Here is a 22,343-nt window from a genome sequence, read left to right as displayed (position 1 = left end):
CGTCACCGTTCAACATGGCTTATGTAATATATCCTGCCTCGTTCTTCGAGTCCCATGTTACAAATGGCGCTGAAACGGTAAAATGTAAAATGTTTATTTTGTCTTAAATATTGTATATCAGAAGCCCATCTTTTCCCGGTAAGATCACAACATCATGTTCATTTAAATTGACAAATAATTCGTGTTTTCAATGTCGAAGAATTTGGATGATATTGAGTTAGAGACTTAGCTACTTTAATAGTCAATAAGTAAACAATTGGCCATTAATTTTATTAATTTTCTTAAATCTATCCCAGGATTATCTTCCACTCATTGTTCCTAAATTGTACCCACATACTACAGATTAAGACACGTGTATACATGTTTTCTATTAGTTAACGATATACTATGTAACCATAAACAATGGTAACTATAGCCAATTAAAACCACAGTGCAGCGTTGCTATGTAAATATGTATAAATATACTATACTATACTATGAATAGTTCCAAGACGGACGAAAAGTACTTTAAAATGTTAAAATATTCATAAACCAGTATTGAAATCAGTTTGTGTCGGCATATACCTTTTATCTTTTCATCGTTTACCGTGAAACAAAGTAGTGTAGCTTTACTAGGTCATTTCGGGACTAACACATGGTTTAATTTTATTTCAATAATTCGCTTGTGCGTAGGGGTCTTTAGCATGCAGTGGGAGGAAACCGGGGGACCCGGAGAAAACCCACGAGGTTGGATAGGCGACCCCACTCCTTGTCACGTACAGCCGGGGAATCGAAACCGCGCGAATTGACTCAGTGACAGTCCGTATGATACAGCGCGCACGTGCTAACCATTCGGCCACCTAACCCACCCCACCCCCGAACTGTCAAATGCAATAAACCCATAATTATAAAATTTATAATTATGTTGACATTGGCTAATCCAGTTAATCAAGATTTTAGTCCGAGTAAAGTATAAATTGACTGTTTAGAACAGATTTTAAATTTCAACAACTACAGACAAAAAAAACCCCAAAAAACGTATAATATTGTAACAGATTAACCACATACACATGTCTGTTTGTATACATGTATTTGAATAAATATGATAATTCCTGGTATGTTTTATGGGGATGAAACCTGTTTGTCGTCTCTATTTTATGACATATAATTATAAACATACATAGACCGACGAGTAATCAAAGAAATCATTATCTAATTCAACATAATCTTTGAACCCGCGCGCCACACCCAACCTTCCTAACCTTGGTAATAAAGGTAAGAATTTGGAAACCAAATGAATATTGTATCTTTCTGACAGCCAGGGCGTGTCAGCTGCACACAGAATGATGGGGAAATAAAAAATATTGGAATTTTGCGCAAATTATTCTAAAACCCTCTCCTCCATTATTGAAGATATGAATCGAGAGCGAGAGAAATAGGGTTTAACGTCCACTCGACACAAACTAAGTCATTTCAGGACCAACACAATGACATGGTTCAATTTTATTTCAATAATTCGCTTGAGCGCAGAGGTTTCTAGCAGTGGGAAGGAAACGGAAGACCCGGAGAAAACCCACGAAGTTGGACAGGCATCGAAACCACACCACTTGACTCAATGACAGACCTTGTGATTCCGCGCGCACTCGCTAACCATTCGGCCACCCAACCCCGCTATAAATAGAAACAGGACAGTTTATGATATACATGTAACCACACTACTTTTAGGACATGTGCAAAAGACGGGGTCACATTAATATTTGGAAATGTCGTTACTGGTACCCGACATTTTTACCAATGATTCGAACAATTAAAAAATAAAAACCTCACATTATTATTATTAAAGAGCAAGTTTATTCTGGACTTACCATCACGAGTCTTCGTTGATAGTAGATTTATCTCCCTTTTATCGTATTCTACCTTATAAACCAAAACACAACCATCTCACCTCCATGGAAGCGGACGTAAAATACAACTAACTAACAACAACAACATATTTTTCAAATATTCCTTTGGGGCTTCTCATGGTACGTATACAGTCAGTCGTACGAGGTGGGGTCTGTGAGCCCCTTCATCAACCCCAGCCCACCCCCACCACCCCCAATAGCGTCCAGTGCCGGACTGGGCCCACCTGTACACCTGTCCGTGACAATAAAACAATTTTCCTGGGGAGAGACCCGACCCCCCTCGGCGCGTACTTGTGTGGGCCTTGGTCAATGCCCACCAGTCCGGCACTGATAGCGTCACAAATTGTACATTTGTATAGGGCAAAAGCTGACCATTTTTCGGGGCAAGTATAATTGTTATAAAATCCAAACTTCACCGGCACACCTTTATGTTATCATATTTTTCTTTCCGGGAATGTCACTTGACCATTCTCAATTTTCGGAAATTGGTGTACGAGCCGGGGTGACCCCCACCCCCAACCCCCTCTTCCAAACTTTCGGGCAATCTGACTTGTCGGGCAGACAGGTAAAGTGAAAACAAAACTTATTATTTCACCCAGTTAGCAAAATGAAGTGCCCGGAATCTAATAAAACAATAATTTTACTTTAATTTAAAATTTTAATTGACTACCACGAATTTGTACTGATTTAACTATGGATTAAAACATTTTGTCTTGAACCAGTCTACCATGTGCGACATTTTTCCGACAAGGATTATTATTTGTGAATGCAGCTATAACAGTCCGATTGGATGGTTGGAATTCAGGTCGACATAGAGTGGGATTTCGATTGCAAAACGATTGGAAACTTTGAAGTTGCTTAACTCACGGAATATAGAATAGCAGAAAAAACGCATTTGCCACCCATGCCCCACGACGATTGATTGGTTGTTTGGGATTCAGGTCAACCACCTAAGGCTTGCTATATTGGACCACGATGAAGATGCTGTATCCACGAGCTGGTATGGCAGGAAAACGCGTTTGTAACCCGATTTTTTTGGGGGCATCTCAGGTTCTGACCCCTAATTATCGAGCCCATACCTCTACGAATGTATCGCTGTAACTTTGGTGTACATGTTGCCTTTTTTAAATTGATATGTTTATTTCATCTGGTTTTACATATATAAAATGTCTTCCTTTCTCACATTCGAGGACCACTCTCAACGATCCTCGTGTCTGTCTGCTCTGACAAACATTCCTAGGAAAAGCAGAAATGTGGCGCCCACTTCTACATAAACGACAATGATCAATTTATACATGCATAGTCCTATATGCATTCCTTTTAAACATTGTTTACATTTTGTGCCTACAATCATAGCCAAATAGTCGGGTCACAGCGCCCAGATGTGTGGCCATTTCTCGAGGAACAAGGTTTGACGATGCTTTCTGATAGAAGGGACCCTAGTGAAGATATCTGTAGTTTGCTACCTCTGACAACTACGGGCTAACTCATGGAGAGCCCAAAATCCAAGATGGTGCCCCAAAATGGTATGAAATTGACTTTGACAAACATTGTATGTGAAATGACCCCTGTAATACATCATTTTATAGGTTTTGTTGTTCACCCGCCTCCTATTGGATAGTTTCCAATTCATTTCACAAACGGTTGATCCAATATTATATGGCCTCTCAAATCCAAAATACCGATAGAAATTGGCTCGAAAAGTATTCCGTCAATACCTATAGCAACATACACGTTCGTTTTTTTTTGCATAATTATATGAAATGTTTCTTTTTTCACATTTCTCAGCAGTAGGTCTATACTAGAGTGTTGGATTAGCAGTCGGGGAAAATAATAACACCGGTATAATTAAATCCTTGCATGAACTGCTGACATTGGCACCGTGAAGGGACATATTTAGACTCGTGATGAACTGCAGCTAATTATAGAAGCCGTGGGACATAGATGTCACGGCAGATTATTATATGACAATGCTATTGGACTAACAATATTATCTTGAATTTCTCTCTGCTAAAATCTTGCCCTTCTTCTTGCAAACACTGTATTTAGGCATAAATGGCAAACGGATTAACATTGACAAAAGTGGTACAAACTTATAAGTCTTGCTACACGCCAAGTCTTTCACTTAAAAAGTTTGCCAGCCAGTCATTTTTTTTTAACATATTTTGTTTTCTTTGGATTAGCAAGATATTTTTTCAAAATAATATATTTTCAAGTGTCTTTACGTATAAAAACCTTCAATTCTACTGTGAATGAAACAAAGGCACTGTTACACTAATTACCTAACCCCCCCACCCCACACACACACACACACACACAATATACAGAAATAAAAAAACCCACAAAAAATGCTTATTTACAAAATTTTATTTTTTATGAAAACAATGAAGTAATACTATGTGAATAATATATATCATAACATAAAAATTAATAAAAACCAACAGTTTATATATCTCATTAAAACAATTCCATCACAGACAACTAGCCTACTTTACAGCCTACTAAATGGCTACAAATGCTTCACATCTACAAGTTCATCAATGAAATGATATAGTATCAAAAGTGATAAAAACATAGAATGTTTATTAAAGACAAAAACATTTAAGAAATCTGCACTAAAACATAAAATAAAATAGGCTACTATACTTTGATTATAAATGGTGCCTTATGCTATCTTCCATCTTGTCATGACAATGATCTATCCATGATAGGTTGCAGATCATAAATATTTCAAGATGGATATTTCCAATAAAAACCATTATTTTCAATTAATTGTGATAATTTAACATTTATTACATAATAGATATCAATAGATATCAATTTATCTTCCATAAAATAAAATTGTTCAGTTTATATTATATGATATACTAGTATATTAGACTTTGTTCAATAGATATGACATAAAATAAACAACTAATGTTTTAAAAAAATTCAAATTAAGATAAAAATATACAAAAAGGGGGGGGGGGGAGATGGCCAAAAGGTCCTTCCAAATTTTAAGAATCTGAGTTAAACATTATTTAATTTTGTGTTTAGTTTACAACTTTAATTTTTATTAAACATTCAATGAATACAGCTTTATATCTTTGCTTAATGTAAATGTCATACTATTGTCCTTTTTTAATCCTTTTGTTTCTTAAGCTGATGTGATTATTTAAAAGATAAGTCTTAAATTTTCTTTAATAGTTTGACATTTAGTTTAACATTCGAAAAGGTAATCTCTTCTAATACATAATGATATGTTTCTAGGCATTAGAATTAATTAACAGTAACAGAAAACCATTTTGATTAAAGTTTTATCTATATAAATATATTGGTGATATTGAGATCTGTTTTTGTGATAAATTGAATGGTGATAATGTACAGTAAATTGCTGAGATCATCAGCTTTCCCTTAACAAAAATTCTACACTTTAAAAATGTTATTTTTTTTTTATATCAAGCGATATCTTGATATGATCAGACAATGCAAATAGATAAAAAAATTAGCAAAACCGAGATGTTATATGAATTCTGCTAGTATAAATAAAATGCTAAAAAGTAAATAAAGTATTAAAATTTGACTGATTATCTATTAAGTAGCATTATAAGTTAAAAAGCCTTTTCTAAACAGATTTCACTTCTATTAGTTTGATTTATTTAAAACTGTAATTATAAATTTGCTAGCATAATATAAAACAGGAAACTATAACTTGCATGATATTATTATTATTGTATAACAATTGTGAATTATCAGATGTTTATTTAATTTCATGCACTGTTAAAAAGTATTTAAGCTGTTGGATTATAACATTGTCTATGCAGATTCACATTAAGTTTAAAATGCCTATTTATATAACTAATGAATATATATGTATATATGTACATTATTATCTATAAATACATTCATAACATTTATAAATCTAATTTATTTTTAATCATTTTTGGAGAAAATATTTTATAGGCATGGAAACTTACATCACTCACTACTTATTGAGTACATATTTTCTCCACAAAGCAAACCTTTCAAAAATTCAAATCATGTGCCATTAAGTTTTGATATAAACCAGTTCTATTGTCCTATTACAAGTATTACAAGTGCCTATTAGTCAACCAGTTAAAGGTTTATAGAGAGGCATCATTAATTTAAACATACATTATGCAAGAATTAAATCTGCCAATTGCAGGTCTTTCTTTAGGCCTGAATGTTATATAATCTATTAATAAGACATTTATTACCATAATTAACTCTCGATGCCATCCGATATTAAGTAGATTAGAATGGTTCAGCCATATTTTGATTTAAGTTAAAAATAGAGAAGTGAGGCTTAACCTCAAACAACCAGTACGGTGGTTACAATTAATGCACATATCTTGTCAAACCTTCAAAGGCTAATATCTTTGTTCGCAATAAAGTAATTTGAGTGAAATTTTCAATATATTCATTTTGCATTATCCATTTTTGAACTATTATAGCAAGAATGGCTAGCTCATTATCTAAATCTTACATAATGTATCTTTAAGCAAGAAAATAAATGTTAATAATTTTATATAATAGCATATTCAAATAATCTTAAATTTGCCTATCAATCAAAAATCAAAGCATTTGCATGAGTTTCTGTATAACTTCTTGAAACTTAATATAAGCTATATTGTATATAACTAGTACTGAATATTAATTAGCAGTGTTGTCTTAACATTTGGCTAACAATAATCTTATCAACAATAGAACGGTATAAGTAAATTGAATTCCATTTTTTGTTACTAGCCATGAAGATTTCCAGTATATACAGTAGTTCAAGTAGAAATCTAGCAGCTGTAAAATTATAAAAACATTAAAGTCAAGATAATTTTATAGATAAAATTTTCATGGATAGACATCTTTTAACTAATGTGGATCATTACATAAAGAGCTCACAGTAACATAGGGAGAGCTACCTGGCTCTAAAGTCTGAGATTTGTTATACATATTGTGTGCAAAGTATAAATCTCACTGTAACACCTACAGGATCCCAACATAAGTCTAATCACGAAGCTCCACTGTATTTCTGAATCCTAACCTAAGGCGACATTCATGACATTTTATTATCATCAAAATCTAAGACAAAAATTCTAAAATTGCAAAATTGCAAAATTACTGGTAATCAAATCTTAAAATTAAAAAAAAACGTACACATTAATGGTTAAACAAATCTTGTAATGTAAAAATTATTTATAAAAATTATAACTATTTAATAGCCTACTGTTAAAATTATAAAATAAATGTAAAAACTATTTGCTTTGATTTTGTGAAATAAATACCAGTACATAATTTTTGCCCAAATGTGTCATTTTTAATAAAATTTTGAAAAAAAAAGCTTGATTAAGTTATTTTTTTCTCTTACTATTTAGATTTTAGGCATAGATATCACAAGTTTAGGCAAGAAGAGTATTAAAACATATTGTTACATGTATAATGAATTTAAATTTGAGTTTTGAATTAAAACAAGACAGTGAAAAGGTTCAAGTTAAATCAGAACTGGACTAAGGCAGATATGGACAGCACGTACTGTGCCTGTGATGCACAGCTCCTGGCCCAAAATGGCATCTTAAAAAACTAAAGAATTTTTTTCTGGAGATTATTTGGATTTCTGTGTCCAAAGAAAAATTTAGACCTCCAAGCTGTGTGTTTGATGGCCGATTTTTTTTATCTTTATTTATCACAATTGTTTTTTACTTGAAGCCCACCCCATGGATTATAAACACTTCTGACAAAATTCTGCTACCAAACCCACAAAGTCCTTAATTCAGCTCTGAGTTAAATGTATTCAAACTGTATATCACAATATTAAAACATGTATATTTCTTTACTTACAAATTGTCCGGTATATAATTATAATAACATGAACATAACTAAAATATAATTAACAACTTAGAACAAATAATAATTATAAAATGCACTATATCACTGTATTTCTACTAATTAAATGTCCATGAAAACAAAGAATTAACAGTTCTTATAAACATATTGTCACATTAATGCACATTTTCCCTTTAATTTTTCCTTACGCTTCTGTGATTTGGATTTTTTGGTTTCCAGCTGAAGGCTCATAGTCCTGCGTTTTTCTAACTGTAATAATTCTTGAAAAAGTTCCTTGACGTTATGATTAGTTTTAGCCGAGGTCTCTAAAAAAGCACAATTCCATCTCTTGGCAAGTTCCGCTCCTTCCTGTGTGGTGATTTCACGAAGTGTTTCATCACATTTATTACCTACTAACATTACTGGTATACCTTCGATATCACCTTTAATTTCTAAAATCTCGCCAAATATAGGCTTAAGTTCTTCTAATGATTGACGGCTGGTAATGGAATATACTAATATAAATGCATGTCCTTTAGATATAGAGAGTCTCTGCATTGCTGGAAATTGATGACTGCCTGTGGTGTCTGTTATCTGTAAGGTACACACCTGTTTATTACAACTGATGACCTGGCGATAAGTGTCCTCTATTGTGGGTATGTAACTTTCTCGGAATGTCCCACGCACAAATCGTAACACAAGGGAACTTTTCCCAACACCCCCAGCACCAAAAACCACAACTCGGTAATCATTACTCTGTTCTGGCATTACTCTCAGCCGTACAGATCTGTCTTTAGGAATCTGAAAATAGAAGAGACAGACATGTTGATTGTGATAGATTTTATGGCATTTATATAAATTAAGAAAACACCAAAAATTATTTCTCTGGACCTTGTAACCGGAACGTGTCTCTGACATCTGAAAATTTAGTCTCAATCATTCAGGCTATATTGTGTGTGCTTTTTGATTACAATAAATATAATCGCAAGAAAATAGCAGCCATTCATTCTCTATGTACATGTAGTAACTTTCTGTTCATGTATACAAAAAACATGAAATGAAATGGGGTTTAACATCCTGTTGTTCTGAACTAACAAGGCTGATGAAGACAAGCATACACCATGCAATGTGCTATGAGGGACATTTTGACCGAACAATAGCACTATGACCTACTCTTATTTCGAATTCCAACTGTCAAGGGATCTTTTACGTGCACGCCAATGTGTACATGGGACCTCAGTTTTTTGTACCATCCAAATGACTATACATTTGTCTCTTGCCAGGTCCTATATACTACATCACTGACAAGGGAGAACCACGCCGGAAAATCAAGATGAACTTTCAACCATCGCATGGATCAAATATGGGACCTCCAGGTTAGTGAGCCAACCTCGGTTCCATTCATGTATACAGCTCACATAATAAATTATGAGAATGTTGTATCCATCAACCAGTTAGCAATGCATTCTACATATTTCAAATACATGTGAATCTTATTTTTCTGCCCAACCATTTGCTAGACACAGTAGAATGAATCTTAGTATGACCATGAACGCTGAATACAAATTAAGAGCTATTTTGTCTAGACTATATTCGTTGTAGTCGAGGTGAAGATAGTATTGGCTGGAATGATTGATACCACAGGAAAATAGGTCAATTTTTGTCTTCCCTGAAAATAAAACAACCTTAATTTTTCTCAGATTTTATTTGCTTAAACCCTATCGAATGAAAATTTTAATGTTGCATTTATCTAAGTAGGGAAATCTTAACTTAAGTTTTTAAAAGTGTATTGTTCAACATTTCTATTTGTTATTCACAGTTCTATTGTAAATCCATTTAGACAAACTGACAATAAAACTCCAGATTTAATTAACTGTCTACAATAAAAGAATTTCACAAAACACCACAAGGCAATCAATAGCAATGGTATTAGATATAAGATGTGTGAAGATGCTTCCTCTTCCTCATCTAATAACACTCCAAACTATACACATCTACTTTAAATGCTAGTCAGTCATTGGGTAGTTTGGACAATTTTAAAAGTAGAAATGTGTATTTCTGGTGGGCCCACAAAATAGTCCACTGTTTACTTGACTTCAGCCTAAATAATTTCTATACTACAACTATAATATTTTGTATATTATATCATATGGTAATAACAATTTGTGGGGAAAATAAACAGTAGTGGAAAAAAAATTGATAACTTTGTGTGAAGATGACAGCTGGAAAAATTGATCACCTTTTGAAATAAACTAATAGTAAGTAGGGGGGGGGGGGGGCTGCACCACATACAAATACACAAAACAAATTTATGGACAAGACACGATCATATGCAGAAATCACAAACAAACGTACAGTCAGATTAAGGGGAATGGATTTGAGGGGCTGCGCTGTACCATGCCACTTTTTTTCAGAATTTTACACTTACATGCTTGAATCTTCCACAACTAATTGTTGTTAACCATATGAAATTATGTGCAAATTATTATTGTTAACGATATTATCAAGTAAAGTAATTGTGGTCAAGTTTCTTGTGACCCTCGTGATATATACTTTCTAATCATAAAATATAATCTGATATAACTCGAAAAGATTATGAAAAAAACGTCAACCTACATGTATTTAAAACATTTTGACAATTATCAAGCCACAGCACTAACAACCCAACAGAATTCATCAAAAATTAAAATCTTTACCCCATGCAAAATAAATCAAAAGCTCGATAAATTCTAAAATCGGCTACTGATAATCAAAAGTAAGATAGAATAGGAAAATTTACTTACGTCTGTACAAAAATAAGGCGTAACAAACTTAAGAATATCTGGAGTGTCGGACATATTCAAGGCAAACTACCATTATTACAAATAATCCTATACTTATATAGGTTCCAGATTAAAAATAACTGAACTTTTTACGTCTGAAGAAGAAGTAGAAAACTGACAGAAGAAGACTAACATCAATAAATCTAGAATTACTGTCAACCAAACTCCACGAGAAACCATTTATTGTCTACTGTTACACTTCCACTCAAATTACAAGCACACGATGTGCCGAGTGTCATTGAACATGTGTATTACACGCGTACTACACGGCCAACATCTTCTCTACTCCTACTCATTAAATTAAACGTGGGCACAGTACAAGGATTTTTTTCTACACCACAGATCAGTTTACTCATGTGAAGAACTATTATTGATTGGCAACAGAGACTATAATTGAAAGTTCTATTTTATATTGACTTATATAGGTTATAAATAACGCCAAACATGTCACAGTTTCTGTTTGAGATTCTGGCCCGATGTTTCCTTGTTTTTAGACATGGTATGCAAAAATCTTATGGTATGCAAATAAAATAGTGATATTAGTAAGTGTGCATGATATTTTTACAAATGCACAGCCTATCTTTCATGCGTAATAAAACTGTATTGGTAAATAAATAGATATAAAACAAGTAAGATTGTATACAAAGCAATGTATTTAAATAAGATCTAAAGTTTTTACTCTGTAGTTTGAACTCCTTTCTTTGCACATTAATTTTCAATGTGCACTTTTTGTGTATATCTAAAATATGGTAAAGGTAATCGGTACTTAAAAGGATCATAAATTTTACATCTACTATTCATCACATGAAATTCTGACAGAATTAGAGCTGTTTTTTCTAGAAGCTAGTCCACTGAAGCAGGTTGCAGCAGTATAGTGTATGGAGGTTTGGTGATTCCCAGGACCAAATTCTTCATTGTATACCCCTCAAGACTCAAGTATAAGGTCTAGTACGGTACTCGGAAATGTGAAACAGGGAGACCTTTTCAATATGCCAAAACAGTTAAAAAAAAAAAACAAGCCAACAGTGAGACTGATGTCCAGGGCTGTCGGTTATTTTTCACAGTTGATTAGCAGCACTGCTAATCAAAAAGTCTAATTTTGCCAAATTTGATTAGCAAATTTAAAAATTGATTAGCAGTTTTTCAGTAACAACATCCCAAAATAAATAGATAACATATATTAATTAATTTCATGACTCTCCATTAGTTAGAATCAACGTTATCTTGTCCTAATGCATCGACCAATGGAATTGCTTAGCTCTGCTGAACTTTAGCAGAAAATGTTAATTATCAAACTCAGTCAAGACATTCACCTAATGTAAATCTACACCAAGCTTTAACATTCTATCTCAATTAAAAGCAGAGTTAAATAAACTATACAAATACTTCTGGAAAACAGCTACTGTGATTTATTTAGGCGACGTTTCGAAAAGTATTGTCTCAACCGCTTCGAAACGTTGCCTAAATAAATCATTAGCTGTTTTCCATAAGTATGTGTATAGTTTATTTATCTACCCAGTTACTAAATGCTCTTAAAGAATAAAAGCAGAGTTGTTATGTTCCAAAGTCTTGACCAATCAAGTTGCTTATCGCTAGTTAGCCTGAGCAGAAAATTCTCATCATCAAACTTATTCAAGGTATTGATATAATGAATCTATACTCTGAGATTCATCACACTCACCCAATTAGAACCAAAGTTATCGTGTTCCAACGTCTTAAACAATCAAATTGCTTATCTCTGCTTATATAGCCTTAGTGGAAAAAGCACATGATTGAACACTGTTAAGGCATTCACCTAATGAACATTTTCGAAAGGCAGGGCACAAAAATTAAATAGGGCAGCTTGTAAAAAAAACACTTTCAAATTTCAAAAAACTTAATTTAATTTCATTCTTTGATTGGAATCCCTCATGAAATGGATGCTTGTGGCTGTCACCCCTATGCCACCCTCTCTGCATATCACTGGGTTGCAGTTTGTCTGACTTCCCAATGAACCTAAATTATATGAAAGAGGTCATTTATTTATGATAACATGTTAACCTACTTTACCTGTAGATCTGACATTGTATATGCGAATCAGGAAACATAGAAGTCATGTATATTAAATATCCAGTCAACATATATATCCCACTTGTCTACCTATAAACATTATAAGATTTCAGTTATTAACTTTACCTCGTTCATAACTAATGTCCTACATATACAATATATACTATACATATATACAATCTGCCTTTTAAATACGTGATTTAACTATCAAACAAAGTATCAGTCATCAATAGTAGGGTTAGGTTCGGGTGTGGTAAGGGAGATGATTCACACTTTCTTTGATTTCTCAATACAACCATTCCACAGACATGACTACAAATATTAACTTTGTTATTCCTTTTTAACAAAAGCATAATGACATGAAATAATATCTTTGATTACGTACACGCCCTACATTTTTAGTCTTTGATATTGGGTTGATATCCTGATTTTAAAAAATAGATTTTCAATTTGCTTTATGACTAGTTACATCCCATATGCTCGTTACACATTGTAAACTTAAAGTAACTGTGCATGATTTGCATTTTTTTGGAAAAAATTAAATTTCTCACAGCTTAAACCATCCTAATATGTACTCAGATCAATTAATTAACATTTAATTAAGAAAACCAAATCAAAATATCAATGCTATATTATTTCCTGGATTAAAACGGGTGCATCAATTAGATTTCAAAAAACATAAAAATGGCGTGTGTACCATTTATATAGATCAATGAAATTTCAGTTCATCATATAATTGTAAATACTGAACAGAATTAAACCATTTACATAAATTGATGGATTAGTTAAGAGTTTAAAGGAGCTAAATCGCTAATATTTGGCACCTAGAAATTGACACAAATGGGTCGCAACGCATATGATAATGTAATATGAGTGTATATAAACGGATTTACATTCAAACATTTCCGTTTTTACTCTGATTTCAAATCAGTTATGTTCGGCGAAATACACCAGAAGACTCAATCGAATGGCAATCTCTAGCATCTGGTTATTCCAGTCTACATCGATAGTATTTATTGCGCATGCTCTCAAGATAAGAATATGAGGTCACCGTTTGACAGGACTTGTGGAATATGTCTAGCCTCGTTCTTCGAGTCACTGTTACAAATAGCACTGAAACACATTATGGTACACGATTCTTGTACCAATGGTAAAATGTTTATTCTGTCTTAAATAGTGGATATCAGAAGCCAATATTTTCCCGGTAAGATCACAACATCAGTGTTGATTTAAATTGACAAATAATTTGTGTTTTTAATGTCGAAGACTTTGGATGATAATGAGTTAGAGACTTAGCTACTTTAATAAAGAGTTGGTCATTCTTGCTATAATAATTCAAAAATAGAAGATAAAAAAAGAAAATATTGAAAATTTCATTCAAATTGCTTCATTCTCATCCAAATTAACACTGTAGTTTCGACAAGATATGTGCATAGTGGTAACCAGGGCACTGGTCTATTCATGACCTAGCCTCACTTTCCCATTTTTAAATTAAATTTTTTAAATAGCGAAACGTTCTAATCTAGTTAAAGTCTCAAGTATCCAATGGCATTGAGTGTTGATTATGGTGTGAGCAAGTTATTTAATGGCCAATTAATATTTAGATAACATTTCAGACCTAAAGAAAGACCTGCAATAGGCAGATTTAGCTCTTGCATAATGTATGTTTAATCATATCTTTGTAAATACTAACTGGAATTAAACCATTTTAGGACTGTTAATTGTTAATCCTATGTATAGATAGATATTCAACTTTACAATACTGTAGTCTGCAAGGGATACCTATAGTCCTCAAATCATGCTAAGAGACTTTAATACAAAATAAATCTATTAAATGTGCAGTTCCAGATTTCATGGGACTGCCAGTGGACGCCGAAAATAAGTCACTCCAGGTTTGTAAATCAAATATCAAAATGTTTTAATATTGCCTATTTGCTTTGTTTAAAATTTTCAAATCAAAACATCGAGTCATTTGAAAGGGGTCGCTAGATTTGTAGAACGGGGTTACATAACCCATTTACGGATGTTCAGTCTTTAATTATATGAGTGACTTAATAATAGAGACAATCATTTATCACTATGGCATGTATATTGATATGGTTATCCAGGCACTTGCACAGTGTGGAATTTAGGGATACATGGAAACTAAAAACTTAGAGATCTTCGAAAGAGTGTCACATCACTTCACACAGGACTAGGAATAAGGTTTACAAGAGTCTATCACGCAAACTTTGCTTTTGTGGATATATTCAAATTCATTTTTTAAATTTGACTTGATTCGACTACACAGTTAAATTGGGCTTATCGTTTACATAGATTTGAAAAAAATAATCAATCCATTGCTGATTCAGTTTTAACTTCAACCGAGTTATAGGAAATCGATAAAGTTTATTATTTTTTTTTTCTAACACATATTAATGTCACTTAAGTTAATTCCTTTTTTCATCTTGGGAGTCAGGTGGCCGAATGGTCTGTCATTGAGTTCAGTGGCGTGGTTTTGATTCCTGGCTTGTACGTGACAAGGAGTAGAGTCAGGTCGCCTGTCTAACCTCATGGGTATTCTCTGATTATCTCTTATAACTGAAAACCCCTACATGCAAGCAGATTATTGAAATAAAATTGAACCATATGACCGAGTTTGTGTTGAGTGGACTTTAAACCCCATTTCTCTTTCTTTTTTTGTCTCAAGAATGGCTTGATTAACAAATACACCACTGATATTCTCGCATGCTGCCCACACAACATTATAGTCATCATATTTTTGGGAGCTGTCAGGAAGTTGAATAAATATCTGACAATTTCAGATTTAATTCTGATTTGTCCCGCTGTTTTTATTACTTTCTCACTTCGCCCCCACATTCATTTAAACTAATTTTGAAGGAAGAATTTTTATAGTCACAAAGTATTGATTTGACATTTATAAAATAAAGGTCAATTTTTTTTTATCTCAGAAGCTTAACAAGAGTTGTGTAAAATAAACTAGGCCATAATTAGTTCCACCACTTTCGGTTAGGTCCATGTTTTCCCATTACTAACCTACTGGTCGGAAAAACAAGTAACTGAATGGGTTGGAATTAAATGGATTTTAACATCTTGTAAACACAAAACTTTGGTCATTTTGCAACTAAAATATGATTCTTTTTTTGAATGGCCATATGTACAATGCTAGTGGGAATAGAGTTTGAAAATTGATAAGGTCCTGAAATGAAATGAACGGAGTTTAACGTCCTACTGTTCTGCTCCTAACCTGGGCTAATGAAGACGGGGATAAGGTCCTTCTCGGAACATGCTGTAAGTCAAACCTGGGACATTCAAATAATTGAAAGACAACTAACAATGCAGAGAAGAAATAAATATAATAGCATGAAACTAAGAATACCCCAAGCCCTTTATAGCGATCTACAAGTTGTGGCAGTTGTCATGCATAAGGAAGGATATGCTTACTCATTTAGGAACATCTGATGTCACTTGCCAGCGACCTGCAGCAAATTCAAATAGCTGACTGTATTGACATATGGATTAAATAATTTTTGTATATTTGTTTTTGCCCACATAGTTCACCAAATTTCTTAAGGGCATCCTACTGATTCGATCCTAATTACAATAGTGTAGATTGAAACACAGAAATAATGTCTGAAACAGATTCAACCCACTAGCACCTTACCTCACTAACCATTGTGTTGTTTCCGATCATTACAAAATATAATAAAGCTTGACATTATAAAGGTCATTTTTTTTAAAACCAATCCACGACTTATCAAAATGAAATGGGTTACAATTAGTTTTTGCGTTCCCAAAGGAGTTATCAATAATGCTATCGTGAAAACTGTATTAGTCAATTTGATTATCTACATTAAATATCAAAGTTTATGTATTGTGAAATCTACCTAATCTGATCTATTATCAATATTGGTATTATCTATTAATATCTATCTCTATTGTTTGTTGATACGTATAACAAAAATCTATACACAACTGAGAATGTTATAATCTTCTTTGGATTAGATTTTTTTTTTTAATTCACTTTCAATGATTTCTCATAAAAGCAGCAGAGACATTGATGACGGCGGGATTTAATTAGGATATTATCCTATTATCCTTTTCACTGGAATAATTTTGGATGAAAATTCATCTTCGGAAAAAAACATAGAGCACTATAAGCATGTGAAATTGCACAATTTCAAAATTGGAGAGAGGCATGGTGTTTAATGTCCTTTCAAAACGACTAGATGACATATGATATCACTATTCCCCTATTGCCAGATTCTTCATATGTAGACAAAAACCCTCAGCAAATACATTCAAAAGATCAACAATCCCATGACTGTATCTGATGATCTGATCTGCTATGTCTGGTTTAAGATCACTAGGCCATTAAGAGGCCTCATTATATATAATGATAATTGATAATTCCCATAACAAATTAGTCAAAAAAAAAAAAAGAATAAGACCAAGTCACTAGAAAAATTTTTTAACTGGGATAATCTGTAATAGCGTTTTGACCATATAACCAGTGCTGCATTGTGTGTAAAATATATACTAAGTGCCATTTTAAGGAATACTACTGCATCCTGTATTAAGTGGCTAGTGTTATTGATTAACTACAGATCCTCTTAATGCCTTTATTTCGAGTTGATTGTGAACTTTTCTGAAACAGAATATTGTCCAATCATTTCCCAAGGCTATCGTGTTATGGAGATAGTATCTGAGAAAATAAGTGGGTCCGAACCTCCTTGTTTTAGCCTGTAATAGACATGTAGAATGAGGTCACGTCACACAGGCTTTGATGGCCGAAAAATCAATGTACCAATTTACGTATTTACGTCATCGATCAATACCACCCATTCATGAAATACTGAATTACAATCAGTTCTGTTGCGCTGGCCTAAATCCCAAATGTTTGTTTCACCAAATCAAGTAAAAGAACTAAGAAATCCAATATGTCTGCCTGTTTGTTTAGCTTGAGGATATGGGTGGGATAAATTCAATATAGTCGGCTACTCAATCTCTGATTAACATACAGCATCACATGAAACATGGTAGCCAGTAAAACGATTGACTGAATACTTCAATCACTCGGTTATAATATACTCTTTAAACAAAAAGAATAATTTACAGCCTGCCACTCAAGGGGAAATTGCGTCATATTCATATCTTGTATCAGAGGACATGCGTACGTACAAACAAAGCACTATTTCAGAGACATGATTTTCACATTGATCTTTTGTCATGAATACTTCCACTGATTGATCCATGGCGAAAAGAAGGAGGGGGGGGGGGTATTTGGGGTGCTGTATAAACAAACCAAGCAAACTATTTTTGTCTGAATACTTCCAGTGGTTTATCCAAGAGGAGGGCAGAGGTTGGAACTCGGGTGTCAACTTATCCTATCTTTCCATAGACATCACAATAACAAAACTTTAGATTGGAAAAGGCAGCTTTAGATTGGAAAAGGTTTCAAAATTTACTTCATTTTCACACAAAATATCATAGAATTCCACAATAACAATAATCTGCGGGACTCACACTGTTGGCAAGAAGGTTCAAATATGGCCAATTCCTACATATATACCAGTAATAGCATTTTAATCTAATTTTGATGCTAAAATGAACAAAGAGACCAGTAGCACTACATGTAAGTATAACAAACAGAACTCCGCTAAGCAATGCTCAAATATTTTCTTACCTAAATATATGTTAGATTTAGTCCTCTAAATTTCAAAATTTTCTATGGGGTAATGAAAATGTCTCTGTACGTAACACTTATTATAATATCAGATACGGATACAAATATTGATTTCTATCCAGGTTCTGGAAGTTAAAAATATAACCATTACGTCAATTACTGCATAACAAATGACATAAATTGATCTAATGTTTCTCTTTGACTGTATCTAATGACATATACTGGTAGGTAAGTGGATGCATGTCACAGGTATATGACATCATTGCTTATATTTATGGTGTAAGTAAATCATATAAAGAGGCTTAATAGAAGTATATAAGTCTATTACGGATTCTATAATTCTTGTTTTTCTATGTCTGTCTAACCCAATACATATGGACGTCATGTAGTAAAGTAAAATGCACTTTGGTTATTATTGATTAACAATTTTCTTCGTATTTGTTTAAGACATTCCAACATCACTTTCAGAGGTGTTTATATAGTTATTACCAGTAGCGTTCTATTTCTACAAGTGTAACAACATTGGCCGGTAAAAAACTAAAGGCTGAACAACTTAAAAGCATGATTATCATTTGAAGGAATTTTGCATAATATCTTGCAAACTACAATATTGTAGAAGTTAAATCACTAAAAGGATCATTAGTCCCAGAACGGTCCAATGTAAACTTGAAATGGCCAGTTGAATAAATTAAGACGAGTATGAGAGAGATGGTATGCTACTCAACTCTTTGTCATGTGCAAGCTTAGGGTTGAAACCATGCCACATGAATCAATGACAAACCTTATGATCTAAAGTGCATGATTAATTGCACACCAACATTTACATGGGACCTCACTTTTTCGTCCCATGCAAATGACTAGACGCAGTTCCTTGCCCGACCACGGCGAAACCACAGAGGAAAATCCAGAGGAACCTATCTTTTTCAAAACTGGGAGGGAAGCCAAGACATCCTGGTTAGCAAGCCATTGCTTTACTCACAAAGCCAGCGAGGTTCCCAAACTAATAAAGTCATGTAGACACAAACGATTTATTGAAATTAAAAAAAACATATGTTAGTCCCAAAATGACCCAATTTGACTTGAATAGATGTCATACCCAATGTTGTTCTCTTTTTCTCTCTCCCAGTATGCTGACATTATAGCTCATTTTAATGTAGGCCTACAAGGGATCACGGTGGTTAAGATGCTGGTTCGCTAGCTTGGCGGTCGTGTGTTCGATCCCTGCATTGGCCGAGAAAGTGCATCCAGATTTTCTGCTGTGGTTCCCCCTTGTCAGTGATGCAGGACGGAGGGCCTGACAAGTGCATGTAAAAGATCCCTTGACAGTTTGAATTTGATATCAGAGTAGGCCGTAGACCCACTGTCCGGGCAAAATTTCCTTCATAGCACACTCTATGGTGTATGCCCGTCTTCATTAGCCCAGTTCGGAGCAGATCAGTAGGACGTTAAAGCCCATTTCATTTCATTTCATTTAAAGGACAACCGCTTTAATAGATTAAACTGTTTTCATTGCCACATCAGATGATAAATATACATTCTCAAAATCACATTAAGCTGATAAGGTCAGCTACAGAATAATTATTTCTAAAAAAAATTATATTCTTTTAATGATGGGTTTATAACATATATACGATGACCCACAGTGATAAGCGAGGAGGGGGCGGGCGTTTATATTTTGTTTCACCTCACCAGCCAAGATAATTAAACGTTTAGCCATAAATAGTCCTTCAAAGTAACCATTGTATCAATCTACATTATGTACTATTGATTAGATATTTACTTTGAATTATATTTAGACACTATTGTTTTCTCTAACATGGTGGATAGTACGTAAATATAACGTCATTAATTATCCCCTGTACATGTTAGCCTGTAGAAAAATGAATGAAAGTATATTGATTGGTGGAGTCTATTTACGACATCAATCATTACCGCTTCAACTAAGACATGTTTAATCAAAGTTAAATCCTATGTGATAACTAAATATCAATATTATACCCATATCTCGAGAATTATTGAATCTATCTCACTTCATTCCTATTATAACATAGTATTTTCAAGTTTTAGTGTAAGTGCATCTTCAGGTATATTACACACAGACTGTTTCATTGGCACGTGGGTTATATAACAACCCTTCAAAACCCTAATGTAGTAAAGACAAGAAATACAAAATTTTGAACTATAAAAAATGAAACGAAATAGGATCTGTGTTTTAATTAAATTGTGAATGAAAAGATCATACATTAAAGTCAATCTTAGTGAGCTGTTTGCTTGATTTAGTTAACCAGGTTTAGTTACTCACATTTTAGGAATTCTTTTATCCAAATGCATAAGTGACTTGGTGGTAATCAAGACGATCACTTACCAAAGGCGAAATAATTAGCCAATTTTGTGAGCCATGTATGACGCACCATATGAAACCAATAAAAACATCTTCAAAAAATTAATTATATATAGTGCTTTATCATTTCTAATTAAACTATAAATATAAATACAGACACGTTACAAAAATTGTCTTGTTCAACGTTTAAAATAACCTGTCTTATCATCACTTGAATAAGAATAGACTTTAATCTTTAAATCGTGTGCTGTGACGCATGTCATTAAATACAATGTATTAAAAAATTTCTAAATTATAAATATTCGTCTTGCGACAAAATATTAATCATCAATATAGAAATCTACATCATGCATGTTTAAGATTGTTTGATGATTTTGAACGCAGATATATATTCACGATTTCCTGGATCGAAAATAACATTACGTAGATGAACTGTCCTTCAAAGTACGAATTATATAAAAGTGTGGATTATTTTCAGGTAATTAAGACGTCAAGATCATCATCGTTACTTGTTAAATGTCAAAAGATTAGGTGTAGGCGAACAGACACGTTTCATACTACAAAAACTACACAATTTTTATCCAATTATTACATTATTATACAGTTATATTTAGGATGCTATCTAATTTGCGATTGTATTTGCAAGAAATAGAATTAACAGATAAACTGATACCCATCTTTTAAACTTTACTGAAAGTAGCATGCAAAATCAAGATATTTATTAAACATCGAAAATTTATTGCTAAATCAAGATATATAACAATCAAAGACTTCATATTTAAAGGGGTAATTTCAGTGAGAATTTTGAAAACATTCTTTTTATACTCCATGCATGTGTGAACGATATATTAGATATCCAGAAGGCCAGACCAAATTTAATAGTTACTTAAATTATTATTGAAGACGATCATTTTCATCATCTTAAGTATTTCCTTGTAATAAAATACCCTCCAAAACCCCAAACATGTTATTTTGTTCATTAATTACCTCAGCTTCCCCATACAAATATGCCAACCAGATATGTAGACATACGACAATATAGCCTATACTGGTATAAATAATTATACAACTATGTTCTTGTCTTGTCATTTGGATGGGACAAAAAAACCAAGGTGAAATCATTGGTGTGCATGTAAAAGAACCCCTTGACAGATGGAATTTGAAATCAGACGACAGACCGATGACAATATACGACCACATTACCATGTGGGCATATAAAATCATTTTCATATCATAAACATACAATTGTTTTAGGTCAAATACAACAAACAGTACTTTTAAAGTCAAAAGATTTAAACTTTAGCGAACCAAATTTAATGTAGGTATAAGCTGTGAAGGAGGGTTGGGTGGCCGAATGGTTAACCCGTGCATGTTTGATAAGGTCTGTCATTGAGTCAAGTGATGTGGCTTTGATTCCCCACTTGTATGTGACAAGGTACGCGCTGGCGAATTATTGAAATAAAATTGAACCATATGTTAGTCCTATTTTTTCTTGAGTGGACGTTAAACACCATTTCTCTCTCTCAAGCTCTGAAGTTCTGAAAAGCATCTAAAACTCAATTTAAATTCATCACAAATTTTTCACATATGAATCGAGATTGTATATGTGGTGCAATCATGATTTTTTTACACATTACAATCAGTTTACAAGCACAAATGAAATTTATCATTACAACTACTGACAGACATTTCAGAATCCAAAAAATAAAATATCATCATTTTGTTCTCCCTGGGTATTTCTAATG

At 33.2% G+C, this 22,343-nt stretch overlaps 1 protein-coding gene across 5 annotated transcripts in view; it reads right to left on the bottom strand.

Moving 5' to 3' along the window:
* Positions 1 to 4,232: 4,232 nt before the first annotated feature.
* LOC126818162 (GTP-binding protein Di-Ras2) overlaps positions 4,233 to 22,343 on the bottom strand; it is a 39,541-nt gene continuing 21,430 nt past the window's right edge. For 4 of the 5 annotated variants that reach the window (XM_050545388.2, XM_050545394.1, XM_050545393.1 and 1 more), the window contains exon 2: positions 4,233 to 8,501. In XM_050545388.2, the coding sequence (XP_050401345.1) occupies positions 7,872 to 8,501 (630 nt within the window). In that variant the 3' untranslated portion in view covers positions 4,233 to 7,871. Of the gene's footprint in view, positions 8,502 to 12,571; positions 12,698 to 22,343 lie in introns of those variants that run through there. The other variant, XM_050545392.1, reaches the window with a different exon arrangement.

This window comes from Patella vulgata, chromosome 4 (assembly GCF_932274485.2).
Source record: "Patella vulgata chromosome 4, xgPatVulg1.2, whole genome shotgun sequence".
NCBI classification, from domain to species: domain Eukaryota; kingdom Metazoa; phylum Mollusca; class Gastropoda; family Patellidae; genus Patella; species Patella vulgata.
The sequence above is the reverse complement of the archived record's forward strand: the minus strand, read 5'-3'. Positions and strand labels throughout refer to the sequence as shown.